Source organism: Glandiceps talaboti, chromosome 22 (assembly GCF_964340395.1).
Source record: "Glandiceps talaboti chromosome 22, keGlaTala1.1, whole genome shotgun sequence".
Taxonomy (NCBI): domain Eukaryota; kingdom Metazoa; phylum Hemichordata; class Enteropneusta; family Spengelidae; genus Glandiceps; species Glandiceps talaboti.
Genome location: NC_135570.1, coordinates 11,396,313 through 11,421,679, shown reverse-complemented (window position 1 = coordinate 11,421,679; position 25,367 = coordinate 11,396,313). Strand labels below are relative to the sequence as shown.

Below are 25,367 nucleotides of genomic sequence, written 5' to 3'. Positions count from 1 at the left end.
GGAGAAATCTCATAAGATTAGAACTCTAAGAAAGATAGAGGGAAAATCTGATAAAATTAGAACCCTGAGAAAGAGAGAGTGAAATCTGATAAAATTAGAACCCTTAGAAAGATAGAAGGGAAAGTCTGATAAAATTAGAACCCTGAGAAAGAGAGAGGAAAATCTGATAAAATTAGAACCCTGAGAAAGAGAGAAGGGGAAATCTGATAAAAATAGAACCCTGAGAAAGATAGAGGGGAAAGCTGATAAATTAGAACCCTGAGAAAGATAGAGGGGAAATCTGATAAGATTAGAACCCTAAGAAAGAGAGAGGGGAATCTGATAAAATTTATGAACACTAAGAAAGAGAGAGGAAAAAAGCTGATAAAATTAGAACCCTTGTAAAAGAGAGGGAAATTCTGATGAACGAAAGAGGGGAAATCTGATAAAATTAGAACCCTAGGCTACAGTAAACCAGAAGATAGTCAAAGAAGGAATGTTTTTCTCATTGATGGAATATTAATTACAATGTTACTAATTTAAAACTATTATTGAATTACATAACATGGGATTATTGTCATACCACATGGTTAAAATACCGTTATTGAATGACTCAACCGCACCGCATAGACTGAGATTTGAAAGAGAAACATTGTCAAAATAGACACGTTTTAAACGTACGACACATTTGAACTGTTATTAAATGACTTAACACATAGGCTGAGATTTGAAATAGAAACATTGTCAACATACAACACGTTTTAACTGTTATTGATTGACAACACATATAGGCTGAGTTTTTAAATAAAAACATCAACATACGACACGTTATTATTAAATAAGTTAACGTATAGGTTGAGATTTCAAATAGAAACGTCAACGTACGACACGTTTTAACCGTTATTAAATGACAACGGATATAGGCAGGGATTTGAAATAGCAACATTGTCAACATACAACACGTTTTCAAAGAGTAATATTTCAGCTGGAATAGCATATGCTGTCAAAACTTAGATGTGATTTAATTATCGTATTGACTTCTGAACTTTTAATCTAAAAGCTCTGACAAGATTTGAAGGTAATAGTGTACAACGTATGTCACTTCCTCTATGTGTATTATTATGTAATCTATGAAGGAAATGAGTTTAAGAGAATACTATAAAACCTGGACATTTTCGCTAAAGACTTATTTTCGTTAATATCACTGAAAACCAAAGACGCAAAAATATGTAAAGACTAAAATACCTTCTTGTACATGAACACAATGTACCAGTCTGGTAATTTGTAAAAATAAGTAGTGACCAAAATGCCTTTTTGTACATTGATACAATGTACCAGTCTGGTAATTAGTAAAAATAAGTAGTGACTAAAATGCCTTCTTGTATATTATTACAAACTACCTTTCTGGTAATTAGTAAAAATATGTGTTTGAGAACTAGCTGAAAACTCTAAAATTGTAAAATTTTCTAATATGAAAATATCTAGGTTGACAGAATATTTGACACAAAAGTGTAAATGATATTGAAATATCCACAATTGATTTAATATCAGAATTATTAAATAAATGGTGCAATCAGCTTCTATTTGGAATAAAAAGCATTAGAATTAGATTAGATCTGCTAAATTAGAAATAATTTAGCAGATGATTAGAGAAATGATAATGGATAATTCAAACAATGAATTTAATATCAGATTAAATATATGAAATCTAAATCTAGTGAGAATGAAAAACATCAGTCGAAGAAATTTTCCCCTGTATTCTTAAACTGGAGGATATGTCGTTTTAGTTTATGAGTAGTTACATAAGCGGAAACAGTAACGGATCTTTCACTTCACTCTGCTATTCCAAAAATTCAGAAAACTATGTACAGATTATATTAAATATCAGAGAACGTACTAATAGTCACAAAGAGTGTCTTTTGCAGAAATGTGAGAAATAACCAGCAAAGTGCATTTCACAAATAAAATGTTAGCAATTAAGTAAGAGGAATGTTACTATATTGTATGATTTAGTATATCGGTTGTGAAAAGTTGTAAAAATGTGTGAAATCAATGGAATGACTGCCTAGGACTGTCATGTGGGGAAGTTTTGTTTTCATAGGGGAAGGCTTTACTGTTATTTTGTTATACTGTAAGGTACGTCATATTGTTCAACCCAGTCAGGCTTCTACATTGCACGAATGTTATATAGCTTACGAACTAGGAAAAGGTGAGAGGCATAAAACCTCACATGAATGGATTCTATACTAAGAGAATGACTTTCAATTCATTTCACAAACCATGCCTGTATAATATTGTACATTTTTCCTTCTTGACATTGTGTAAGAAGAGCCTATGGCTCAACAATTTATCGAGTTTAAATAAAGTCAATAGTAACAATAAAAATAATACTATTAAAGACATGAATGTGTTGCAGTCATCGTGCAGTGGTCAGTAACGTTTAATGATGTCATTATTATTGTAGACATGACTTCATTTTGCAAACCAGGAATCTGAAGCATTGCGATAAGTTCACTTACGAACTCATGTTTTCCTGTTGTCGTTTGTTTTCCTACATTGAGTCATTGATTCTCTTCCTGTTTGTTGATATATTAATCTATAGTTGGTCTGCTATATCCAGAATGATATTAATATGCAAGATATCAAGTTGATAGGGTCGGATTCCTAATCTAGATAGGGATTCCACTTGTTCAGTCACCCGATCATACTAGCAAAATAACTAACAAGCTAGGGGGTCTCTAGGTTGATGGATTCCCAGAGTGAGAGAGTACGTTGAGTCATGCTGTAGAGATGATACACCAGCGTGCTGTGACTACTGTCAAATTCATGAAATCCTTGTCACCTCTCAACATTCACTTGCCAATGTCTGGACTGTTCACTTGTGCTAAAGCTGTATGGGTCTGGCTGCTTCAGACTATTAAATCACTGTGGAGTTTCTATGACAACGATAATCTGATAAAGAAAAAAAGCAAGGATGCTAACAGCAAAGTTAGCGAAGCCAAGCAAGTCAAGAATGTGAGTGATAATGTAGCACAGAAGGAAGGATGTCTGAAGCAGGTAAAAAAAATGTCAATTGCTACGATATGTTCAAATATGTTCTATCCATTCCTTGTATTCTATTCTGGAATTGGTTGTATGTAATCATTCGATTGCAGAATTAATTACTTGCATTGACAACTTCGTCTTGAAGAACATATTAGCAAATATGAAATGCAAATACAAGGACCTTTTATATGTTCAAACGTGTTCTATCCATTCCTTGCATTTTAGAATCAGCTGTATGTAATCATTTGATTGTAGAAACTATTACCTGACAGTTACTTGCATTGATAGCTGCGTCTTGAAGAACATAATTATAGCAAATATGAAATGTAAATACAACAGTCTTTTATATACAGTTCAAATGTGTTCTATCACAGACAAGTGATACTTTAATATCTGTGGTTCTATCCATTCCCTGTATTCTGGAATAAGATGTATTTAATCATTTGATTATAGAAACAAATACATGTAAATGACTTGCTGGTGATAACTACCACTTGAAGAACAATAACTGCAAATATAAAATGCAAATACAAAGACCTTTTAGAGATTAGTACATCTCCTATACATTGTATCACATTATGAAATTCAAGGCCACTTTTAGATTTATGCAAGATAAGGATAAATTATTCAATTTTTAATTAACTTCATAATAGACATACATTATTAATGATAAATACTGTTTACAATCATGTTAATATTCTGGAATTGATGAATCTCGGGAGAAAATAGTAAAACTACTCAAAATATGACGATAAAAATACTAAACTGAAGACATTTGTTACACTCAATATATTTGAACAACTGTCAGTTATTTGATAAAATTTTTAAAAATTTTGCGTTGAAATTGAGAGAATGGAAAAATTTCCTCATTTTTTTTGTTGCTGTATACTTTACGCCATTATATGATAAATAGATGTATTGATTGATTCTGTAACAGGTACACTGCTGTTGCATATTTTAAAACAAGATGTTCAAAACATGGGAAAATGAATGCATAGTTTCTGACAAAACAATGATGAATCTGAGACATGTGATAAGTGCTATGCGCAATGTACGTACAAAATAGCGTTAGTTTCAGTTTTTATCCCCTGTGATTACAGATGATAATGAAAACAAAGTGAGGAATTGTGTATGGAATTTATCCCTCACTGAGACTATATCTCATGGAGACTGATCACAGTTTAACATATGCTTAGGAAGCAATATTGAAACTGACAGAGCTGTATTATATAATTTCACTTTCCTGGCACATATACATATAGAGAACTCATTCTGTATTAACAGTATCTAACGTGTATGTGTAAATTTGCAGGGGTTTGAAATGGGTTTGAAATGGGTTTTGAAATGGGATTGGGGAGGTTTTTTTTATATCTAGTATGGGTGCTTGGGATAAGAGATGGGGTTAGCAAGAGAGATTTACATACTTGCCTGTACAATATGACCATACAATCTTATGGATTGCATTCCCCTATAAAGAACATGGTGAAGGGTTATACAGTTTATGTGTAGTAACCTTATAGTGAAAACCCTATAACCATGATTTATAGACTATATATATTGATGTATGTTACAGAGCTAACCTATATTTTGCTGTCAGATTGTTAGAGTTGAAAGTGTTGTAGATTTAGGACACACGTCTTGGTCTTCACCACAGTTAATGTCAAGGTTATGTGTAAGAAAAGAGGCCACACTTTGAAATTCATTACCGCTGATTGAATTAGGAATGCAGTATGTTAGGAGTCAATACTAGGCATACTTTATATGCAGACTGTCTGACGCTATAATGATATACATGATATCATATCATCAGTGTTAGAATGACAAGTATAAATCATAATACCTGTAAAATACCAATGTTCTATGGTACATTAGATACAACCCCAGGGGGAGAGGGAGGGTTTTTTTTTATAATCCGGTATACTACCCAAATTTTCTGACAGGTGTGTGGCCAAAGTTTGAAAAATGTACCCATGTATAATCCAAAAACAGACACATTGTTAGGAATTTTCAGACATAATTGTCTGGTCAGTTACCTTTATTCTGATGCTGTGAACGTATTTCTAAATCATGCAGTTGACATGTTTCCCATATTATTGACCCATGATTAGGGAATTTTCAAATGAAAAGTCAATCCATACCCATGTTTAGAGATTTTTGTGTGAAAAAATGACCCATTTGGGTTTCACATACCCATGTACATTTTTATGGGAGTATATCCCCCTGGGGAAGGAGTTTCAACTCACTGTCTACCTGTAATGATCACTTTAAAACATACTGATGTGTGTTTAATTCTAATCAATGATACATCAATGCCCTGAGACATGACTGTCTGGTTTGACAATGTAGTTAATGCCAGATACTTTGTACTGTCAAGTCAGTATGTCAAGTCAGACAGCCAAGTCTTTGGGCTATACTGTCAAGCCAGTATGTCAAGTCAGATAGCCAAGTCTCTGAGCTATACTGTCAAACCAGTATGTCAAGTCAGATAGCCAAGTCTCTGGGCTATACTGTCAAGCCAGTATGTCAAGTCAGATAGCCAAGTCTCTGGGCTATACTGTCAAGCCAGTATGTCAAGTCAGATAGCCAAGTCTCTGGGCTATACTGTCAAACCAGTGTGTCAAGTCAGACAGCAAAGTCTTTGGGCTATACTGTCAAGTCAGTATGTCAAGTCAGATAGCCAAGTCTCTGGGCTATACTGTCAAGTCAGTATGTCAAGTCAGATAGCCAAGTCTCTGGGCTATACTGTCAAGTCAGTAAGTCAAGTCAGACAGCCAAATCACTGGGCTATACTGTCAAGTCAGTATGTCAAGTCAGATAGCCAAGTCTTTGGGCTATACTGTCAAGTTAGTATGTCAAGTCAGATAGCCAAGTCTTTGGGCTATACTGTCAAGTTAGTATGTCAAGTCAGATAGCCAAGTCTTTGGGCTATACTGTCAAGTTAGTATGTCAAGTCAGATAGCCAAGTCTTTGGGCTATACTGTCAAGTCAGTAAGTCAAGTCAGATAGCCAAGTCTTTGGGCTATACTGTCAAGTCAGTAAGTCAAGTCAGATAGCCAAGTCTTTGGGCTATACTGTCAAACCAGTATGTCAAGTCAGATAGCCAAGTCTCTGGGCTATACTGTCAAGTCAGTATGTCAAGTCAGATAGCCAAGTCTCTGGGCTATACTGTCAAACCAGTGTGTCAAGTCAGACAGCAAAGTCTCTGGGCTATACTGTCAAGCCAGTATGTCAAGTCAGATAGCCAAGTCTCTAGACTATACTGTCAAGCTAGTATGTCAAGTCAGATAGCCAAATCACTGGGCTATACTGTCAAGCCAGTATGTCAAGTCAGATACCCAAGTCTCTGGGCTATACTGTCAAGCCAGTATGTCAAGTCAGATAGCCAAGTCTCTAGACTATACTGTCAAGCTAGTATGTCAAGTCAGATAGCCAAATCACTGGGCTATACTGTCAAGCCAGTATGTCAAGTCAGATAGCCAAGTCTCTGGGCTAAAATATACAGCTGCGCTAGATGCAAATGGAATGTTATTTGAAAATTTATTTTATCCATACCATAAAATAGAAATACACAGATCTACATGCCAAATTAAGAACTGCTTCTACTGGTAACTCTAGTTCCTGCATGAAATACTAGATTTGACAAACAGTAGATATAAACACAGAGAGAAAAAATTCCAATGAAATGGAGTACAGCAAACGATAGGTAGAAATACTGTATCCATACCAGAAAATAGAAATACACAGAGATCTATGTCCATGCCTGAAATAATTAACCTAACTCATATTGATAACTGATACAACATTTAATACTGTTTATAAATATCTCCTCCACTCATCACTTGCAAGTCAGTCCTTTGATACTACCAGTATTAAGGTGTAACTGGGTATTATTTTTTTATCAGACCACCAACAATATATTTACTGAAAATTGTTAAAATACCAATGATAGACTTTATACATGTCAATTAAAGTATCTATAAGTAGTATAAAAAAGATTTAAATTAAGTTGAAATCGTACTTTATTGGACGGTGAGTTTTGGGTATAGACCCAAAACTCAATTTGTCAGTGATTGGACATATTTCACTATATGTGTACTGCTATATAAATACACTTACCTAGGTTATTTAATACTGTACTTGATGTATGATATTACAAGTAAGTCTTTATATTTAACAAAATTGTTTGAAAAAAAATATTCCAGTTGCAGCTAGTGCAGCTTTAATGTATTAACATAAATTACAGCATGTTTTTTTTTGTCCGTTTGAATTTACATTTTGTAAAAGCACTACTTTACATATTCCTGGTCAGATTGCATCATAAATATGGCCATTTTTAGAAGATGAGACCTTGGTATGGAGAACTTTATTTTTATTAGACTATATCCGATGGAGTAATTTTTTATTGATACTATATATGGACACTTTTTTTGTAGATTTTTACATTTCCAATTTAATGAATCAATATATTTCAAATAATTGAAAGAAACTATTTAAATGTATTCCAACTAGATTTGTGGGACATGCGGACGCCAATGTTTTGATGTATGTATGATGGCGCACTGGTTCATTTTTAGACAAAATGTAGCAAGAAACTGTATTCAGTCAATCTTACTATCTTAAAGTGTAGCATGACTTATGCATTTTCTTAATGGTTTCTGTATCAAACAGAGTGAGTGAACAGTAATGTGCAAGGTGCTGTAAATATTTATTTAATATTAATTAACTGATTAAGAAAGTTTCTGTGTGAACAACGTCAGGTCTTTGGGATGACATTTTCACATGTTTGTAACCAACCAATGACAGTACAAATGTAAAGTCACAAAAAGAATGAGAAACAAACAGAGAGGTGACCCATGAGGGACAGCAATTAAATATAAAAAAATAGTAAAAGGAATTGACCACAGTGCAGTATGTGAATGAAAATTCCATTTGATGATATTGAGAAGTATGTGTTATGTCGGTATGCATACAATGTGACATCAAATGAGTGCTACAGATGGAAGCGCTGATTGAAGATCAAAATCTCTCTGTGGTGTTATACTATGAAGGCTGAATGAATTGTCTACATGTGAATGTAGTCCTGTTTGCAGATGGAGAAAGTCGGAACTCGATTCTGACATGGTGTTGAGGGACATAGCCAGTAATACATCCCATAATATATGTTATTGAGGCTACCATTATCTATAGGGTGCCTGCATGTAATTTTGTGTTTCGCATCATAACACTTTAACAATGATGTCATCAGTCAGTCAATTATAAATTTTCTTAAAAGTCACAAAAAAGTAAGTATATGTTGATGATACTTTCAATTCATACTCATACTCATACTATAAAAGTCTGAAGACTTACAAATGACAATTTAAGTCAGAAAGAAACTTTGAACCATTTATTTTATCAAATTTCCTAAATTTCAGAAATAAATGATAATTTTCACTCAGATATGTGCTCATGGGGTTGCCGTTGTACAACCAGTGATGTCATAAATTGTTCTCCTCCTGCCATAGAGGGCGTCACTTTTCAAAAATTATTTTGCCAGATTGAAAAAATATAGGTTTGGTTGGGTCATGACGAACACAGAATTATAAAAGTAAGGCCATCTTAATATATATGTTGCCTATCTGTCAGGATATGGACCAAAGATTCATACTATTGGTAATATTTTGTTTTGGAAGTAATTTCTCGTACTTATCACAAATTCAAAACATATGCACAGATGACATGTTTAATGCAAAATATGAAATTGACCCAGCATTAGAATATTTGTAGATCTTATTATGGGATTATTTCTAACATTATTTTGATTTTGATAACTGATTAAAAAAGTTAGATTTAATGACTAATTAAAAAGTAATTGTAGAGGATATTGAACAGTAGTCTATGATGTGATGCTCTGGTCGTATATTTTAGAACAGGAAGTGTTGACGTGTATACATATACACCCACTGCTGGACTTTGTAATACTAAAATGATGTATATCCATTTATTTGTCAGACATTTTGCTCTATTCGGATCAATTTTCTGAAGTTCAAAATACTGTTAGTCTTTATATAGGTGCTTTATAATTATTACCCTTGGCATGGACCTATAGTGGCACAATGCCCCCCCCCCCCCCTTATACTTCCTCAACTCCCTGGGGAGCATGCAATCCATTGCAGCCTCTATAAGTGTGTAGGATTAAAGCATTCACATAGCAACCTCTATCCTACCGGATCCCCAATTATACAGCTGGGTTGACTCAGGCACAAGGACTTTAGCCACTCAGAAACATATGGCAGCAATGAGGCTCCAATCTGTAATCTGTAGATTCCAAGCCTGTCATTCTAACCATTCAACCATCATGACTACATCATGAGTATCAACTTTTATCAACTTTTCCAGTCATAGAAATATTTCCTCAGTGTCACAGGATAGTTTTACAAACCGTTTGGGTGGCGTACTGACTGACTGAAGTGAGTCATTGTTCTCAATTCTAAAAATAATCAGCATATTAAAAAGGAAACAGATGCACGGCGTTGATACAGTTTAACTAAGTGAGGGTATTTAGGGACAACTGTATTATAATAATAAACAGTAACTTAGCAGGTTTGTTTTTAATAGTAATCTAGACACCGTAGAAAAACATGCCAGCAACCAGGAATGATTATGTCCCTTGCGTTTCTGATTATTGTTTGTATGTCAAGGTAAGACTCAAAATATTGTTACTTGTCAATTCTTTGAAGTGCAAACATTTAATTAGTGTATATGAATCTGTTTGTTAAAACTAGAATCAGTCAAACTACAGTGCATAGGCATGGTACTGTATATATACACCAGTATTCTCAATGCAAACATTTCGTTAATACTTTTGAAGCCTTTAGGATGATTTGAGATTTTCACCCGGTAATTTTAGCAGAAAGTTACAATATACTTTTATCTGTATTTAAAGTTACTGTTTTGATTTCCACCTTATGTAGTCTAGTTCCTATACGACATGTTATGATTACTACGATCATCTCGACTCACATATAGGGAAAGTCGTTATTCTAGCACAGAAATCTTTGCTACCCCAGAGTGCGTTCATATAAACGTGATGAGGTTATCGTGTCCCCACATGATTTTAGAAATTAGATTCAGACTTAAGAGCTGGAGTTCAGTTTATGAGGAATTGTCTAAAGCAACTGTCTGTCAATTTGTGATGAATTACTACTGACTTGTGTTGTTTACATTTTGCCCAGCATGGGTAGCACAGATTTTTGTACTAGAAAAACAACTTTCCCTATACGTGAGTGGAGATGATCATAGTAATCGTAACACGTCGTAAAGGAACTAGACTAGACCTAATGAGATACCTGACATAGAAACTGAGAATTGAATTACTAGTGAAAGTCATTTCATTTTAATACCGATTTATCTCAGTACAAAAAATATTAATACTATACAAGCTAAAACTATACTATATATTAAGCTACTGTATAAGCTAAAAGTTAATTAGTCTGAGAGATCCAGTCTTTGTTTCCACTTGTGTGATATGCCTCATCAACCCAGCATGGTTAGCTAGAGTGGTTCATTCTTGCAAGCCACAGTACAGTGTTTTCTCTTTAAAGCGGTGGAATGGTTACATACATGTACGTGGACTGACCTAATGTAACGACTGAATCTTTCAGAATAAGTGTAAAAGTGTCATTTTTAAGAGCTTAGATGTAAAGGTCACAGCAGTTGTTAAGTGTTTTGAGATATGATCAAGGTTAACATAAATTAACATAAATTAACAGGCACACACTGTCAGACATGTTCATTTTGATCTATGTATCTTTCTTTCTCAGACTGTGATCAGAATTATGACGGGCTGGAGAGAAATGGAAAAGGGGAGGGGTGAAAAAAATTGGGGGTTGAAAGAGTAAAAAAACAATTTTTGAGTTCATTTCAGTGTATGTTGGTGATATTTTCAATTCATTCATACTCTTGACAGATTCAGAAATGGCATAAGAAAACTGGAAATGTTTTATTTCAGTTCCCTAATATCGGCACTAGAAGATCAGTTTCACTTAGATACGTACTTGCTCGGTCACCATCTTGTGATTTGTTCAAATCCTACCATAGAGGGTGTCAACTTTTTTTATTTCTTCCCCAGAATTAAGAAATGTAGGGCCAGTTGGGTCATAAGAAACCTAAAAGTAACTACGGCAACCCGTAATACCCGTCCCCAGAGTTACAGCCTTTTTACTGCACTGTCAAGGTACATTGTTAGCTGGTCTTACATTAGGCTATTCTTATGGCCTGTATACTGCGCTGTTGAGATACATCGTTTGCCCAGCCCTCATATTCTCTGCTTGTGTTCAGAAAAATTTCAAACGATTCAAGTAGCTACGCCCAAAAGTCATTATCATGGTTATCCAGCACACATAGGGTTAAATTTACTTGAAACATATGTAAATTATATAGCGTAATGTGAGTATATTTACATACTGATTCATATGAATAATAACAGTGTGACTAGTTGTCATGGTCGGAGGGACTACATGCTGTCATCAATCAGGCTATGTGGTGAAATTATTTTAATTCATTATTATTTTGACAATGTAATCAGTACAAGCAGAGAATATAGAGGATAGGCAGTGTGGCCAGCTAACTATGTATCTGGACAGCACAGTGATCAGGCTACTAGAATCAGTCTACATCAACAATATATTACCTACTAATTCTCAAGGCTGTGTATAACTTGTAATCTACAGTATAGTATGTAGGCATTGCATTCGATGATTCATTCCTCTCCTGTCAACATACAACCTTGCACTGACTATTAAACTTACACTTTTAGGAGTAATTTTCGGACACCCAATATTTTTTCAGTTTTTACTTATTTGTGTAGCAATTTTGCTTTTACCACAGGTAGTCATGCAGGCTTATACTGTTAGCTATGTTTATGAAAAACCAAAATAAACAACAAACAAACAAACAACACATTAACACTGAAAACATCACATACTTGACTAACAATAATCACATATTAATATCAACTATGTTTTTATGCAACAAGAATTATAATATGTTTTCTTATATATGAAATGATCACTGTGTATCATCCAAGGTACAAATGTTCTTTTGTTTGTTTGTTTGTTTGTTTGTTTGTTTGTTTGTTTTTGTTTGTGTAAGCTTAGCTATATAACATGTATAAACTAAGACTTAGTGCTGTGCTTCTCTACAATGTACGTTTCAATCGGTGAAAGTTAATCTGAGTTATTGTAAGTCTTGTATGGAATTTTTAATTATATAAAAGTCACAGTTCATAAAGTGAAGTGTTAATATGAGAGCAAAACAGTTCATGATTTAAATTGAGATATCAGATATCTCTTCCAATGTTACATTTGCTTGTGGATTGTGATTGGTTAAAACTTTTAATTACTGTTCAGGGAAATCTGAAATATGTGCTCCCTAAAGGAAAAGTGAATGTTATCTTGATAGCTTGTGATAATATTACAGATGATGGTAAATTCTTTCACAAACGTTCTTTCACAAACATGTCACCCCAAGATCACTAATAAGCAGCTGACCCTTGACCTTCTTTCCAAACCGATAGCATATCATTGACTTAATTCAAAGACACTAGCCTAGGGTGTCCAGAGGTATGGAAGACTCCTTATCATATGATTTATTTTATTCACTGAGAAACACTATATTGAGTAATATGACTAGTGGTCATGCCATGCCATACATGACTAGAATGAAGCCTAGCCCATGATGAATCCAATACAGTGACAGCATAAAAATTGACTCTTTTTCACCTCTGTTCTCAAACTGACCACCATTGCCTCATGGGACTTTGCATATATACATATTCATTAGATGCACACTGAATATTCATGATTCTCAAGTGCATATTACCTTTAGCTAGATAGTCATGAATATTCAGTGTGCATCTAATAAATATGTATGTCTGCTAAGTTTTGCATTGCTTAATATGTGTTGGTAGATTGTTCCATTGAATAATTCCAGAGTATTGTTTTGTAGGATTTACTGCTAATTCTCAGTACACATACTTGTATTGAGATTTGATCTCTGTCTGGTAGAATAGCTATAAACTTCATGAGTTAAACTTAAATTTCATAATGAATTTCTATAGTTTGGTGTGTTTGTATACAGAGTTATCATTACTGTGTTACTGATTGGAGAAATGTAGCTGCCACTAGAGGGTGCTATATTATATATGAGAATATCCTTATAAAAGAGAAATTACATGTAAAATGTGGCTGGAACTGTCTTAGATTCATTAAGGATGTTTTAAGCCTTAGTCTGGGTTTGATTATATTTTAGCAAGCTGTAAATAAGAAGACTATCATTCATAATTAGTTCTTGTACCAGACAAAGGTTTCTTATTACTTACAAGTAACATTTCACCTGTACAGGCCGATAGGCTATGTCAAACTCTCCATTCTTGTTTTACCGACCTGATAAACATATTTAAAGAGAGTGTCATTCAGTTTGACTCTACGGAACAATACAGGTTTTACCCTGGGTATTCTAGTTTCCTCCTGTAATACACTGAATCCATGAAGGAGCACCTTCACTGGAATTCTTGAGAGCATATACCAATAGAAATAAAGAGTATTATTTTAGATGTAGAACATTTGTTCAGGTGGTCAAGAAAAGAACCAAAAAATGTTCAACTCCATCATAAACTAATTGACTTCTTTAAAGGAATGTACGTAGCATAACTCTATCATTTATGTTGCAAGAACTGCCAAAGTACTCATGAGTGTGTAACGTAGCCCAGAGTCCAGTCATGTGGAGAGTTTTGGCTCTCAGCCCAAAAAATTCCTACATAACCGGACTCTAGGCTAGTGTGAATGCACAATGTTTGAATAACTACATGTAGGTGACATAATTTTTCGAATCACAACATACAGAGAGAAATTGATATACCTTTGGCACATTGTTGATACTCTTATAGGGAGTGGAACTAGTGAATGACAGTGGTCAGTGGGTGACTTCAGTCTAAGTTCTGTCACCAAGGAACGACCAGTATTAAAGCATGGTGGCAGCGTGACCAAGCAATGTAAATAGCTAGTTGGTAGTATGGCTTGTGTGTGGTTCAGCCACGAGTGTAAATAGAACCTGCAAAACTGTTGGCTGTGTGAAGTGCATGCATTGTTTCGTACTTGTCTGTGATTGTTTGTATAAACTAGGTGACAGCAGAACTCCAACTGTACTATACATGTAATGAATTTATAGTGTGTTAGACCCACATCTCTGATCTACACCAGTATAACAACTTGTGTTTGTTTTGTGAGTCCTGGGAACTAGTACACTTGATAAAGAGCTCATTGATGATGTCAATTAAACAGTGAAATATCACTTTAGACTTTGATGGAAATGACCAGTCCATATAGTCAGTAGGGGTGAACTTGTAGCAATGCTGTCACAAGGTTAAACATAAACACTTTAAACATATCCAAAAGTGAAAAAAAAAAGTTTTGGCTTTTTTGTCATATCCATCGCAATATTAACTGAAAAGTACTTTTCAAAGCATTCTAGATAATGTTAATATAGCACCAAAACAGTCATTAAAATTGTAAAACGTTAATTTTGGATTTTATGTGTCAAAATCTATACTTCCACTATTGTTGGAAGAGTACACTCCTTCCTAGACTTTTGATCAGAAACTGTAAACGTATGCATTGGTCTCTAACTGACAACTTACAAACCAGACATGACATAGTGTCAACTCTTCAGTTGGCTGCTGTTATATAGTATATATCTAGACTGTATATATGTATATAAATATTCTACCAAATAATCTATCTATCTGTTTGTCTGTCTGTCCATCCGTTCGTCTGTCCGTCCATCCGCCCACCCGCCCACCAGCCCAGCCATCTGCCCATCCATCCATCCATCCATCCATCCATCCATCCATCCATCCATCCATCCATCCATCCATCCATCCATCCATCCATCTATCTATCTATCTATCTATCTATCTATCTATCTATCTATCTATCTATCTATCTATCTATCTATCTATCTATCTATCTATCTCTATCTGTCTCCCTAATAGATCTATCTATCTATCTATCTATCTATCTATCTATCTATCTATCTATCTATCTCTATCTGTCTCCCTAATAGATCTATCTATCTATCTATCTATCTATCTATCTATCTATCTATCTCTATCTGTCTCCCTAATAGATCTATCTATCTATCTATCTATCTATCTATCTATCTATCTATCTATCTCTATCTGTCTCCCTAATAGATCTATCTATCTATCTATATCTATCTATCTATCCTTATATCTATCTATCTCTATCTATTTGACTAGCTCTCCATCTACTCCTATTTACTTTACGATCAATCAATCAATCAATCAATCAATCAATCAATCAATCAATCAATCAATCATTCAATCTATGTCTAGATCATTCAATGATTAGATAAAAGAGTGAAACCCAACCATTGGTTGATAACTCGTGAGTTATTCTACTGTGATTACAGTATACCTAAAATGTCTATGTATATACATATGAAAACACTTTCACATGGAAACTATTCACCCCTGTTACCATAATGGACTGGTCCTGCCAAATCTGTATAGATTGTGAGAGCTAAATTTAAAACTGTTCAATATGTGTGTTAGGAACCATTTTATCACTAAAGGGTAACAGCTAGTCAGTGTGATGAGAACAACCAGTTGAAAAGTGAGAGTGTGATGGAGAACACACAGTTCAATAATGGTCTATGGAGGTATAACAGTATACAAGTAGTTTGCAACTAAAGGTCTAAGCACTCTCTATCTACATAGCTACTTTCACTTTGAGTTGCAAGTTGCTGCAACATTTTAGCAGAATGCCACGGAAATGGAACTTTTTGCGTAAAAAGAGGAGAGCTATTCCTGTGATACCGCCAATTGTAGTGTGCGATTGCTATCTGTGGGCTTCTAAAGTAGGTTTACTTTTCCTTCTTGAAGTTTTTATATTGCTTTTATGTTGCAAATCCTGCATAGTTTTGAAATTTGGAAACGTGTTTATTTAAGCCTGCAGAGGATGAAATCGGTGGAAAAACTGGTGTAAGTTTATTGCATCAACAGCTGTTAGTTGGTAAAAATGCCGTAGGATGTATAAAACTAAGCGTGGATGGAACTTGTTGAGGTTAAAGTATCCTGATTGAAAAGTTGAACTATGATGACATTGTGGATATCTGCAGATAAGAATGGAAATTTGTGGTCTTTCCTACTTACAGAGAAAGTAGACTTCCATGAACACTATTTTTCAAGGAAGTTATTTTTTATTGTGCATATATATGTTGTCAGTTGGTTGAATTTCAGGTTTACCATGGGGGGGGGGGTATTGCTTACGTCTTGTATTCATAGATGATCTGAGTATATTTGACTTTTATACAGCTATGAAGAATTGCTGGTGTTTAGACAACTCTATAATTCACCAATTGTTTACATTTGTGCCAGCATTCTGTTTTCACTCACATCTATCACTTTATTTCTTTGTCAAGACAGTCTTGACTTCAAACATTAAGGTCATATAAGTGTTTATACATTGTGTGTTGTGTGGGGGGGGGGGGGTTGCTGGTGTGTGTGTGTGTGGGGGGGGGGGGGGTTGCTACATATAAAAGATACCTGTAGTATACTTTAACAATCCTGGGTCATCGCGGCATTATTGTTCTTTTTACACTGTATCATTCTTTTGTTGTGGACCAATTTTTTGTATATCTCTACCAACCAATCAACCAGTTTTCATATGCATACCATGGCTGGTTTGAGTTCTTACAATAGAAAGTGATGGTTAATGGCCCACTTCAGATTAAAATCTAGGTGTGATTTTCTGCCCCCCACTCACCCACCCACCCACCTTATCATTACTGAAGTTTCCCTTAGATGTATTGTTTTTTGAAATAGGCAATAACATAATAATAATAATAATAATGTTGGTTTTTGTATAGCCCTTTCCGACTCTGTGCTCAAAGCCCTTTACAATTATTACCCCTGGCTCGGATCTATAACAGCACAATGGTACAGTTTATACTTCCTCAACTCCCTGGGGAGCATACAATCCATTGCAGCCTTTATAAGCACATAGGATTAAAGCATTCACATTGCAACCTCTACCCTACCAGGTCCCCAGTTATACAGCTGGGTTGACTGAGGCACAATCGTGGTTCAAATCTTGCCTAAGGACTTTAAGCCATTCAGAAACAAATGGCAGTGACTGGGCTCAAACCTGCAACCTGCAGATTCCAAGCCAGCCACTCTAACCATTCGACCATCATGACTCCATAATAAAGTGCATGAATATTTGTGAGTCCTAAAAGCCTATACCCTTCAGTGTAAAACAGCTCATGAATATTCATTTTGCAACTTGAATATATTATTTCTGCTGACTCCCATGATGCAATAGCCCATAGCAAAGATACCCTATAAAGGCACATGATCAACTTGATGTTTTTTTCTTAAATCGCAAGTAATTGTAAGTGATGTAAGATCATGAAATCTGAATAAACAAAGGTTTTTTCCATGTACATGTATCTTTGACTATAAAAGTAATCATAACTATTCCCAAGGATGAGTTGACGGTGCACGTCCAACTCGGCCCATTTCCAACTCGGCCCACCAACTCGGCCCACCGTCTGCCAACTCGGCCCACCAACTCGGCCCACTCTCTGCCAACTCGGCCCACTCTCTGCCAACTTGACTATAGATATTTAGTCCTTCAGTAAATTCATGCGATCTACATTGTATATGTACTAGTATGTAAATCCATAGTGTCTTTACAAGTAGTATAGTAGTATACCGATGTCGGTGCTTGGAGCAAAGGATTTTTTCTCTGATTATATGAATATTACTAGTATTTGATATTATCACGTCATCGACTCAAGACCCTGGCTTTAAATGACACAAACATTTTCGTCATGACGTGCGTGGGCCGAGTTGGCATGTAAATGGGCGGAGTTGGCATGTGAATGGGCCGAGTTGGCAATCACGTGGGCCGAGTTAGCGATGGGACGAGTTGGAAATGGGCCGAGTTGGTCCTACCCCGAGTTGACAACCTGCCAATAGATAGGCTATTCCATGCAAGACATATAAACTCCGTCTTGATAGATTCACCTCATCTGGAAAAATGCAGAGGAAAACAATAGCTCCCCCCCCTCCATCCCCATCACCAGGTAATTGAAAACCATCAATAACTGTATGTGTATGTGTATGTGTATGTGTATGTGTATGTGTATGCGTATGCGTATGTGTATGTGTATGTGTATGTGTATGCGTATGCGTATGCGTATGTGTATGTGTATGTGTATGTGTATGCGTATGTATCTGTATGTGTCAAGTTGTAAGAAAAGTCTATAAACCATAGTTACTTGTGATCATGTCAACCATTTCACACATTGTGTAAATAGGAATACACCATGTTTAAAGTACATCAATGTAAACAAATACTGACTTTACATCTAAATGTTAGGTGCCTGCCCTTCAAAAAGTACACCGAAATGCTGAATAAGTTAAGTGATAATTTATGTAACACAATACCAGTGTACACCAACATACTTCATAACACAATTATATATGGTGAATGACTTTAGAAACAACATGAATTTCCTCAGTGTTTAAAATTCTGAAAATACTTGAAACTTATTGTGAAGGTTTAACATTATCTCCTGGGGTTGAAAGTCTAGCCAGCAATTGTAACATTGAATGTGAGTGAGAGTTCATAAAAACATATTACACAAGGCGTAGATATAAGTAGTTTAGCTAATCATCAAGGGGTTTAAGTTTTGAACTTTTAAGAGAATTACCGTGACGTAGGTCAGCTTGTAAAACACTGGAGTGTGTCAAACTTTGATATGTCACGTTCTTCTTGTTTATGTTTAAGTCACCGCAATTTAATGGTTCATGCTATTGGCAGATTAAAAACTTTGTGAGGTTTGACCACTGTAGCATTCCAGTCTCAGTCTCATTATAACAGGATGTATGATAGGATTTTGCCGATAAATACACATTCCAGAATGGTGTGTAGATTGCAAGTTAGCTTTTAACATTTAACATGAACATTGGAATGGTATGCCACCTTCTTGTCATGGTGATAATATGTTATCATGCAGTTATCAGTGTTGTCAAGGTAATATGTATCATCATATTGTTGTCATGGTGATAACTTTGACATTTGGAGTTGTGACATCATCTGGCCTATTTTAGTTCAGAATGACCTTTGACCTGACCTGACCTGACCTGACACGCGATCATTATACTACAAGCACTTGAAGCACTTAACGTAAAGACATGTTATCAGTTTCTGCCACAAGTGAGATATTTATAGTATCTAAAGGGTTATCTTTTGAATAACAAACATCTCAACACACCTGAACTGTGCAGTTATGACCAATAATGTCCCTATCGAATACCAAGGTACAGGGTTGTTGGTGGCCAAGTGGTCACACCACTTGCCTCTTACCACTACGGTCGGGGTTCAAACCCATTCAGGGTTTGATTAAATTTACCACGCAGTAAGTAAGCAGTAAGTAAGAAGAACGTCGTTCAGTTTGACTCTACCGAACAGCACAGGTTTTCCCTGCCGGGAGTACTCTGTGTTCCTCCTGCATTAACACTGAACCTATGAGGGTTGGCCCTCACTAGACTTCTTGGGAGACAAGTGTTTATATATACTTAAAGAACTATCCAGTATAAACAAAGATTATTACTAGTAGTCTGTAAGATATGACATTCGTATATTCGTATTTGCTACATTCGTATCTTTCAACATATTATGTTCTAAATGTTTAAACTAATGGTTGCCTATAATTCTCATACAGATTTTCAGAGCATTTGACTAAATCTACCTCTACTAAATGTAAAACAAGTCTTCCATCAAAGTAAACACTAAACCATACGACTGTTCAGAAATCTGCCTGAGGGATAGCTGTCCAGTTATAGCGCCCTCACACTGTGATTGTGTGCCAACTTTTTTGTTTCCTTCCAGATCCAGGTTATAATGTTGATCATTCTTAGACATACCATTTCTGGAGATTGACACTTCTCTTTCTTTCAAAGTTTTTGTATTTTGTTGTAATGAAGATGGGTATGATAATTATAATAAAACAAAATTATTTATAGAACTTTTTCCTTTTCTTTTACAGCCGAGTATTTTTGGGACAATCACCAAGGACAAAGTTCCTAGCAAAGATGAGACAAAGAGAGTGAGTATTTTCAATTTTTGTTTAAATATATTTCCTGGATTCTGTTTCTACTTTCTTATTATTTATTTATTTATTTATTATTATTAATTATTTATTTAGTTTTTACTTTGCCACATACTATATACATAACTTTGTCAATAGAAGTGAGTATCATATACCTAATACCACATACTATGTACTTCAGTGCTAAGTGCATGCCTGTGCAATCACGTCTGTATCACACCCTGTCACATTTTGCCCAAATATGGCAAGTGGTGTGCTCGTCAATATCTGTTTGCTCAGTGAGGTGGTTCTCACCATCTTTATGTTTTTGCATATACAATAATGTTTCAATGTCAATTAATATGTGGTTTTGTGATGACTTTTCTGTGCCACTAATTTTTTCAGTAAAAACCTCAGTAGTACAGCTTACGGACCCTCCTAAAGTCTGACTCTTCTGTCATACAACCTTGGTACACAAAACCCATATCCATGCCGTAGAGATAATTACTTTACTTGTACATACTAGAGCTGCAAGCAAGGTTCCAGCTTACAAAGATAGACACAAACTAACAATATTGTTGTGACATGTTGATATACATTGTCAACTGTCAACATCAGACCATCGACGAATGGAACATGTTACTGAAAGCTAATGAATGGACATTGGTTGAAATTTTCACTGGAAGGTAGTGTTTCTGATCACTTCCGCTATCACCCACTTGTGTAGTCTAAGCTACCCCATTGAACAACAATTTGTGTCTATCTTAGTAAACTGACACCTTGCATGCCGCTCAGTGTTGTAAATTGTCATTACATGTGTCTAGTAAATCTTATGGTAGGGATGCAAGAGATATTATAGATAGTAGAGTCCCTAAAATGTAATAATTTCATCAATGTTTTGGCTCAGTACTCTTTTACCAACAACTGAAGGTAAGTAGCCACAATAGTACATGATTGCACAAAATACCTTGACAACAGGATCTAAATAAATATTCACAAATTTCTGTCAATAGCTAAGAATAAAGAAAGTCCAATACAGATAACGATAAGATCCTGTGTATGTCTTACCCCCTGATATATCATCCTTATCTTGAAATAAATGAAAATTTCTACTCAAATAATCAAATAATTTGAGGAAACGAAATCCCTGTTTTGAGACTTTGTTCATCAAAATTTGTCCCTTTGATCTCACCCACTCCTTTCCACAGAATGGTAAATCCCTTTGATTATCACATACCCCTCTTCACTGAATGGTATATCCCTTTGATCACACTCGTCCCTCTTCACTGAGTCCCTCTTCACTGAATCCGTTTATCCCCTTTCCGCTCATTGATAGTAAATTCTACTTCCCCAACCATGTGCTGGCTGTGATAGTGATAGTATGTTATTAAGACACAATTAATTGCGATGTCCTGCAGCTAAATTACTACTGTATTGTCACATTCTAATATATCACCTATCATCCATGTCTCTCCTTTATGTCATCAGGTATTTATTACCTCACTATGGTCTAGTTAACTTCTATGGCATTCCATTGCTATGATGTAACTATGTATCTCAACAACAGAGAGGAGATAATCCCCTCGTTACCTTAAAACCATTACACACCGGTAGAAAATAAAAACACCATGTTTTCAAATTGTTGACACCATTTGAAAGAAATTGGTCACACTTAAATATACATTTACTATTTTGGTACTGATAAAACAGTTCTTAGCATATGTTGTAACTAATTTACTTTCTCCCTTCCCTTCCCCATGTAATAATAACAAGGAGATTTGTAGGCATCTAAGCTTGAGGCATGGAGTAAATGGATAAATTTACTGTATTGAATTTGAAGGCACTGCAATCCATTTTATTACATTGTATCATATCATATCATATCATATCATATCATATCATATCATATCGTATCGTATCATATCATATATATCATATCATATATCATATCATATATCATATCATATCATATCTTATCTTTTATCATATCATATATCAAATAACAAATCAAATCATCATCATATATATATTATCATATCATATCATATATAATATATCATATATATATCATATCATATCATATATCATATATTATCATGTATCATATCATGTCATATATAATATCATATCATATCATATCATTAAATTCAGCTAAGTGAGGCTAATAGCACCTATATATGCTAATCAAGTGCATAATACCAGAAAAATACTTCTGTTAGATGTTTTAGAATGAGCATGTATGGTACATATCTGAAAAAATATATCAATCATATACATTTTGTGCATATTTATTACTACCTAAACCTACAAAATCTTAATGAATGTACTAAATATCCAGTCTATTTTCTAAGGGCGGTAAATAGGTGAAATTTATGAGGGTTCCCAAACAAAATTACCATAGACTCTATGGGGGGAAACACTGCCATTTTTACCCCTTTCTCAGGTTAACGGGGTTCCCCGAACCTTAAGAAAAACACTAATATTGACAATGAGTTAGTATACCATATGGTTATATAACTTGTATATATTCAATGGCATAAATGATGTAAGGACCAGTAACTATTGCAAATATTATTATGGTTCATTGTACCTAAGGAAAAAGTAATTTCATAATTAAAAGACGGTAATATTTAGTATTAATTTTATTATAATTTAATATTTTAAAGTACATAAGTTGAAAATTCTGTATTTATATTGTGTGACTAGAAATTTATACCGTGACTCATATGTGTTGTGAGTAGTCATCATCATAAATATTGAGTTTCCAATGTAATAAGAACTTTAACATGATTGCAATATATCATGTAGAGATGATAATTAACAATATGACAATTAAAATGATAAAAGATTAACAGGTGACGGGTTGTATGTGAGTATTATTATATATTTACAGTTTAGCTTTAGCTCGGGTCAATTCAATGTAATTCTTATATGAAGTAGGAAGTGTTTTTACCTTCCATAAAGGAAGGTTATAGTATGGTGATCTGTCTGTCTGTCTGTCTGTCTGTCTGTCTGGCATGTATGATGTAGGAAGTGTTTTTACCTTCCATATAGGAAGGTTATAGTATGGCGATATGTCTGTCAGTCTGTCTGTCTGTCTGTCTGTCTGTTTGTTTGTGTTATTTTTGACAAAACTAGCTGGCCTAAATCCAAAACAATTTGATACACACTGCTAGAAGTTAAGGAAGCATCCATGAATATTAATGAGGTATATTACCTTTGCATAAATAACAATTTTCAGTAATTAGAAAATATCTTGATAGTGCATGCCTCACATTTCATATAATTTGATGCATACATCGATAGTAACAGCATGTGTTGTCAAATGATAAAGCTTTTCTAATCATGAGAAATTTGCATAATTAATTATTTTCTTTTCTAATCATATGAGAAGTTTGCGTAATTAATTATTTTCTTTTCTAATCATATGAGAAATTTGCATAATTAATGATTTTCTGTACAATTAGGCAATATCTTGTTGACACAAGCTTCAAATTTCAAATAATTCAGTACATACAATGTAGATTGATGATAACAACATATTCAAGTTTGTGTTTGGAACAAATTTACAAAACAGTTACTGTAATTTGATAGATTTTCATTCCAAGAAAACCAAGGTACTACTGAGTAATATCATAGTATAATCAGTTGTGCTACAGTACCATTGGCATGTTTTTTTTCCCACTTATTATATCTCCTTTTCAACTGAAAAGAAAGAAATACGCATATAGAAGAACACCTTATAACTGCATATGCATAATTTTTAGTCATCAACTGAGTTGAAAAAAAATTCTCTGAAATTCTAAAAACCTGTACAAAAGTGTTGGCATGGAATGTGCATGTGAGTGGCATGTGTTTGTCCTGTTAGTTCTAAATTGGATTTTCTTTTCTAAAAATAATTCTTCTTGAGATCCATTTGTTCAAACTATGATGTACATTTCTGTTGACATTGGCAAAACCCAGTAAATATATGAAATAGGAATACAGCCAGTATAGCATTGTATGCCACAGTGCTATTCAATTCTATTCTATTTTTATACCTCTAAAATAACACTAACAAATCATACAAAACAAACATGTTATGGCAAAATGGAAGTACCAACTTATATAATATATATATCCATACCTTCATAGTGTATTTTTCCAGCAGTTGATGTGAATGATAATGTTATTTGCAAGTCCTGACCAATAGAAACAAGGGATTCTATCTAACTTCGTAAACCTCCCAGGTTTAGCCTCAGGGTGTTGATGACGCATGGGCTCGAAATAGAAACAGTATTGCGTATAGTCTGCCTTATTTGGACAGGACAAAGTTGAGGGCTATAAGTTATAACCGGTATATATAGGGCAATGCCTACACTCTTGTGTTGTTGAATGGGCAATTGTAATTGTATGCTTTGTTTATCTCCTCTGTGGTCATTCAACATGTTCAAAGGCTTGTCGGAAGTGGACCGTAATATTAATTTCAAAGGAAGGGTCAAATATAAACATGAACAAATTTTTGTGATGGTACGATGCCAGACAAACTATAACCCGTTAACGGTGAAATTATGTCATTTCTGTGCTCGGGAAAGCGTTGGTCATCAGAAAGTGTATTCTGTTCTGCAGCTAAAAAAACATAGGGTAAGCTACCCACCCCTGTCTTTGAATAAACTAGTCTAAGATAAGATAGCCTGGGCACACACAGCAGTGCATGCTGTGGTTAGCAGAGCAGGAGACTTTTACTTAGCTCTAATGGCTTTCATCAACCGTGTCAGCGTTTAGAAATCACCAAAAAGGATAACGACAGCGAATTTCTCTTGTCCACTGTAAGTATTTTCCAATTTTATCAAAATATTTGAAGAAAAACAAGTGACAAGTTTGGTGTGTACAGATTTGGGGTCAGGTCAAAATGCTATGTAGCCATGTTGGTATGTGTATAACACTAAGATCGGCTTTGCAAGCGATGACGGCTGTCTGACAGTTCAGACCTTGTTATTATTGCAAGCATATTTGTGATGTCACGATTACCACAGATAGAAAATACTTACGTGTAATGCCAGCAGATGTCTAACATCAAAAGTTCAAAACACAATGCTAAAATTCACAGGATAGTGTGATGGCCAACTTCTGGTGAACTGAACATTTTAGCATGACATTTAGAGCATCAGTAAGTTGATACTGATTATATTTACATTGAAAAT

The 25,367-nt window shown here is 34.7% G+C and overlaps 2 protein-coding genes across 3 annotated transcripts in view; one reads left to right on the top strand and one right to left on the bottom strand.

Moving 5' to 3' along the window:
* The window catches only part of LOC144452108 (RWD domain-containing protein 2B-like), a 47,723-nt gene extending 22,443 nt beyond the window's left edge, over positions 1 to 25,280 (bottom strand). Inside the window, exon 1 of one of the 2 annotated variants that reach the window (XM_078143124.1) lies at positions 25,215 to 25,280. The gene's annotated coding sequence lies outside the window, so the exon portion shown is untranslated. Of the gene's footprint in view, positions 1 to 24,310; positions 24,367 to 25,214 lie in introns of those variants that run through there. The other variant, XM_078143123.1, reaches the window with a different exon arrangement.
* Positions 1 to 25,367, top strand: part of LOC144452107 (ras-GEF domain-containing family member 1B-like) — a 91,692-nt gene that overhangs the window by 20,449 nt on the left and 45,876 nt on the right. Inside the window, exon 7 of the mRNA XM_078143122.1 lies at positions 20,143 to 20,202. Coding sequence (XP_077999248.1) covers positions 20,143 to 20,202 — 60 coding nt within the window. The remainder of the gene's footprint in view (positions 1 to 20,142; positions 20,203 to 25,367) is intronic.